General features: G+C 48.3%; 1 protein-coding gene across 3 annotated transcripts in view; it reads left to right on the plus strand.

Annotated features, from left to right (window-relative positions):
* Nucleotides 1-3,503, plus strand: part of Meis3 (Meis homeobox 3) — a 10,852-nt gene extending 7,349 nt beyond the window's left edge. For all 3 annotated transcript variants that reach the window (XM_028779506.1, XM_028779507.1, XM_028779508.1), the window contains 5 exons: nt 559-635; nt 814-872; nt 1,783-1,866; nt 2,394-2,463; nt 3,054-3,503. In XM_028779506.1, the coding sequence (XP_028635339.1) occupies nt 559-635; nt 814-872; nt 1,783-1,866; nt 2,394-2,443 (270 nt within the window). In that variant the 3' untranslated portion in view covers nt 2,444-2,463; nt 3,054-3,503. The remainder of the gene's footprint in view (nt 1-558; nt 636-813; nt 873-1,782; nt 1,867-2,393; nt 2,464-3,053) is intronic.
* Nucleotides 3,504-4,644: the final 1,141 nt, after the last annotated feature.

Below are 4,644 nucleotides of genomic sequence, written 5' to 3' on the forward strand. Positions count from 1 at the left end.
AGAGAGAGAGAGAGAGAGAGAGAGAGAGAGAGAGAGAGAGAGAGAGAATATAAATATAATTTTAAACAGGAGAGCTGTAGTTAAGTTTGGTGGATTGCTGGTCTAAGGTGAGGAAGGCTTGGATTCCACCCAGTGCTGCATAAACCCATGTAATCCCAGTACCCAGGAGGCAATGCTGTCCTCAACTGAATAGCAAGTTTGAGACCAGTCACTGCTACAGGAAGAAACCTAAGCATAGGAGGTACAGCTAAGCAGTGTACAGTAGAGGAGGAAAAAGGTGTAAAAGGACCCTGTGGGACGCCTTGAGGAGGACTAGGGGGTGGAGCTGCTTGCCTCCCCTTTGTGAGAGTCCCCTCTTACCCGATTTGCCTCTGGTTGCTGTAAGGGGTGGGGGTGGGAAGTAAATTGTCCAAGGCTTTGTTGGACTCGGTCCCTTTGGCAGGGAGGCAGAGTGGCTCTCCTACCTTCCTCCTATCTTGGGGACCAGTTATAGCAGGCTAGACCTTAGGGAGCAGACACCAGCGGGGCAGGCAGAATGACTCTTGTTGGTGGCTGCAGCACCCGTACCCCTCAGAAGAGCAAAAGAAACAGCTGGCCCAGGACACGGGGCTCACCATCCTGCAGGTGAACAACTGGTGAGTTACTGGGCTGGGTGCTGTCCACGGTGCTGAAACACCATCTCCCACTCCTTGGTCTTGGCAGCCCGCATCTGGATTCCTTCTGCTGTCCCTCCTTCTGGCTCTCCGACCCCTTGAATACTTCCTTACACTGTTTTGTTTTGTTTTGCTTTGTTTTTTTCCCATCACTTCCCAGGTTTATTAATGCTCGGAGACGAATAGTGCAGCCCATGATTGACCAGTCTAATCGCACAGGTACAAAAGGGACAGAAAGTTCCTCCAGTCTCAGGTAGGACCAGGCCTTCTGTGCCTGAGTCTACACCACATTTTTAAAAAAGATTTATTGTGTACAGTGATATGTGTATATATATATATATATATATATATATGCTTGTAGGCCAGAAGAAGGCTCCAAGATCATATTACAGATGGTTGTGAGCCACCATATGGTTGCTGGGAATTGAACTCAGGACCTCTGGAAGAGCAGTCAGAGCTCCTAACCACTGAGCCATCCCTCCAGCCCTACATCATATCTTTTGAGGCTTCCTGAGGCTCATCTTATACCCTTGATCTCTTCTTGGAGCTTCTGTGGCTCCATCTGAACCCCGACTCCCTTCCATGGGCTCCCTCAGGCTCCATCTACACCCCAAATATCATCTTTTTTTTCTAAATTAAGTATTGACAAATTTTAATTTTATTCTTTTTTTTTTTTTTTTTTTTTGGTTTTTTCAAGACAGGGTTTATCTGTGTAGTCCTGGCTGTCCTGAAACTCACTCTGTAGACCAGGCTGGCCTCGAACTTAATTTTATTCTTAACATTGGGTCTTACTATGTAGCTCTAGCTAGCCTGGAACTCACTCTGTAGGCCAGACTTCCCTTGAATGCACAGAGATCTGGCCATCTCTGCCTTTCAAGTGCTGGGGTTAAAGGTGTTTGTCATCTCATCCAGTCCCAACCCTATTCTTGTGATTCCTGGGGAGCCTATCTTACTCTAACTCTCCCTAAGGGGCTCCCAGGCCTCCACCTGTACCCCAACGCATTCTAAGGTGCTTCTGGGTCTGAGCCTCAGTCTTAGCTCCCTCCACAGGGCTTCTGACAGTCTGCCTGCACACTAACACTTTTGTAGGCCTCCTGGGGCTCACCATACAACCTATCCCCTTTCCTAGGGCAGGGTGCATCTTTCAACCCTGAGGGCCAGCCCATGGCAGGCTACACAGAGACTCAGCCACAAGTGACAGTCAGAACACCAGGTAAGTTCCCTGTCTCTGCTGAGCCACTTCCTATACCAGGCTCCACCTCTAACCACACCCCTTCTAGTCTCAGGTCATAACTAATTCATGGCTTACCTCCACACAGGGAGCAGAAGATGATAGCACTGGCTTGCTCCAGTTCTTCCAGGCTCAGCCAAATTAGAGACTATTTTTTTAAAAAAAGCCAGAACCTTCTCTTCCTTCTCCTCTTCCTCCTCCTCCTCCTTTTCTTCCTCTTCCTCCTCTTCCTTCTTCCTCCTTCTTTTTCAAGGAACTTCTCTGTGTAGTCCTGGCTGTCTTAGAACTCACTCTGTAGACCAGGCTGTCCTCAAACTCAAAGATATCTGCCTGCCTCTGCCTCCCAGGTATGGGAATTAAAGGCATGAGCCACCACCGCTTGGTTTAGAACCTTCTTAAAGCACTTGACTCATTTGATCCTGGTGAAGAACCCCGGGTAATAGAAGGAGTGAGGGAGTATTAGGTTATCTGTGGGCAGGAAGGCTCACTGACCTTCTCTTTTACTTCAGGATCAATGGGGATGAATCTGAACTTGGAAGGAGAGTGGCATTACCTATAGAGGCTGGGGTCAAAAGGAAGGTGAGTATTTGGAGTCTAGGGATCGGTGGTCTAAAACTTCATTAAACTCCAGCAGTGAACCCAACTAGAGGAATGCTAATATGGGTTCCTGAAATGAGGATTTTCCAAAGGTGGTGGAAAGATGCTCCGTCTATCCCTCTATCTACCCACCCATCTACATATCTATGCATCTATCTGTCCATCCACTCATTCACCCATCTACCCATCATTCATCCACTCATTTACCTGTCTACCCATCCATCCATCCACCCATCTATCATCTACCTACCCACCCATCTGTCTACTCATCCACCCATCCATTCACTCATTGATCGTTCACCCACCTCTCTATCCGTTCATCCATCCATCTATCCATCCATCCACCCACTCATCCATCACTCGCCCATTTCACTTGTCTACACAGCCAGCCATCCACACACCCACTCATCCATTATCCACCTATTCACCCACCTGTCCATCCATTCATCCCTCCATCCATCATTCCATCCATTCATCTATCTGCTCACTCAGCGTCTGTCTAACCCACCTATTCACTCATCCATCATAGGGACCAACACAGTACCTTCTAACTTCTACCTTCCTTCCCACAGGCCCCGTCCTCTGACTGTGACCGCCAGCCTTGCTCCTAATTGGTCCCTGCTGGTCCTTGGGCTTCAGGACTTCACCTCCAAAGCTCCCACCCCACTCAACGCCTACCTCCCTGGGGCCCCCAGAGGCTTGAGGACCAAGAGCCCATTTGAGGGTCTCTCAAGGGCAAAGACAAAGCCTCTAGGTCCTGCACCCTTCTTCTGCCCTCCCCTTTGCCCAGGACCTGAGCTGAGAACTGGGCCAAGGTCTGAAGAAGATGGTGGCTGGGGCCCCAATCCAGGACAGAGAAGAGACTGGGGTTGGGCAAGGATGGTTAAGGAAGAAGGGTCACCTGGATCCAATGTTTGGGAGAATCATCCATCTTCCTGCCCTCTGCCTCCCCCACCTCCCTTCTCTGACATTCTTCTACTTTTCCTTTTTTAATGATAAAGTCTTAAAAATGCAAGTCACAATTCTCATTTGTCTTCTAAGATTTTAAGTCTTTGGTAATTTGAAACTGAAGAACCATAAATGCTAACAGTCACTGGCCATCTTTCTCCTGATTCCTGCTCTGAAATACCATGTGTATCCGTTAGCTGTTACTGCAAAACAAGTTGCTCCCAAATTCTGTGGCTCAAAATGGATACTATTATTGAGATCATCTTGCTTGTACTTGGCATCTTATACTAGGCACAGATGGACTTTAAAAGTGGTTATGGGGACCAGCAAACTAGTTCAGTGAGTAAAGGTGCTTGCAGCCAAAACTGATGACTTGAGTTTGACCTCCAAGAATCACATGGAGAGAGAAGGGGACAGACTCTTCCAAGTTGCCTTCTGACCTACACACACACACACACACACACACACACACACACACACACACACTGAATTCCTACAAAGAACACAGCATAAAAACCAGAGCTGTTGAGATGGCTCAGTGGGTTAAAGCCACCACCACCAAGCCTAAAGAACACAAGTTCAAATTCAATCCTCAGGACCCACATGGTGGAAGGAGAACGTCAGCTCTCATAAGCTGTTCCCTGACTTCCTCATGCATACCATAGCGCGGATGTGAGCTCTTCCTGGCAAGTAAATACCAAAAGATGGTCTCAAAAAAGCAGCATACAAACCTTAAAAAGAGGTTGGGTTTCTGTGTGAGTGGCCAGTTACAGTGGCCACTCATACCCAGGGTAGCTGTGACAGTGATTGACATGGCAGATAGAAACCCAGCACTGGAGCCAACAAACTCAAGGGCCAGCCTGATGCTCACCACAAGACACCACAAAGTTACTTGCTTTCAGGGAGCTTGGGTCTGAATGCTCGCTTATGGAGACTGACCAGCTCCATCCAGCTTTGGGGCTGGTCTGTTCCAGATGTCCTGTGGACACCAACCTATACATGTTCAAGCTGCTAACAGAAAATGGCACTGTGGGTGCACAGAGCTTGTGAATACTCTGTGTGATATCAGATGATATTGTAGATGACTCTCAATGTGTCACGGAGTGACAGCATCCTGTCCACAGCAGCTATGCCCAACTACTTAATGATGAGGAAGGGTCGAGAGATGTGGATCGACAGAAGAGGCGGTGTCCGGAATTCCCGAGTGAGGGGCTG

The sequence above is a fragment of the Grammomys surdaster genome, unplaced genomic scaffold (assembly GCF_004785775.1).
Source record: "Grammomys surdaster isolate TR1022 unplaced genomic scaffold, NIH_TR_1.0 354, whole genome shotgun sequence".
Taxonomy (NCBI): Eukaryota; Metazoa; Chordata; class Mammalia; order Rodentia; family Muridae; genus Grammomys; species Grammomys surdaster.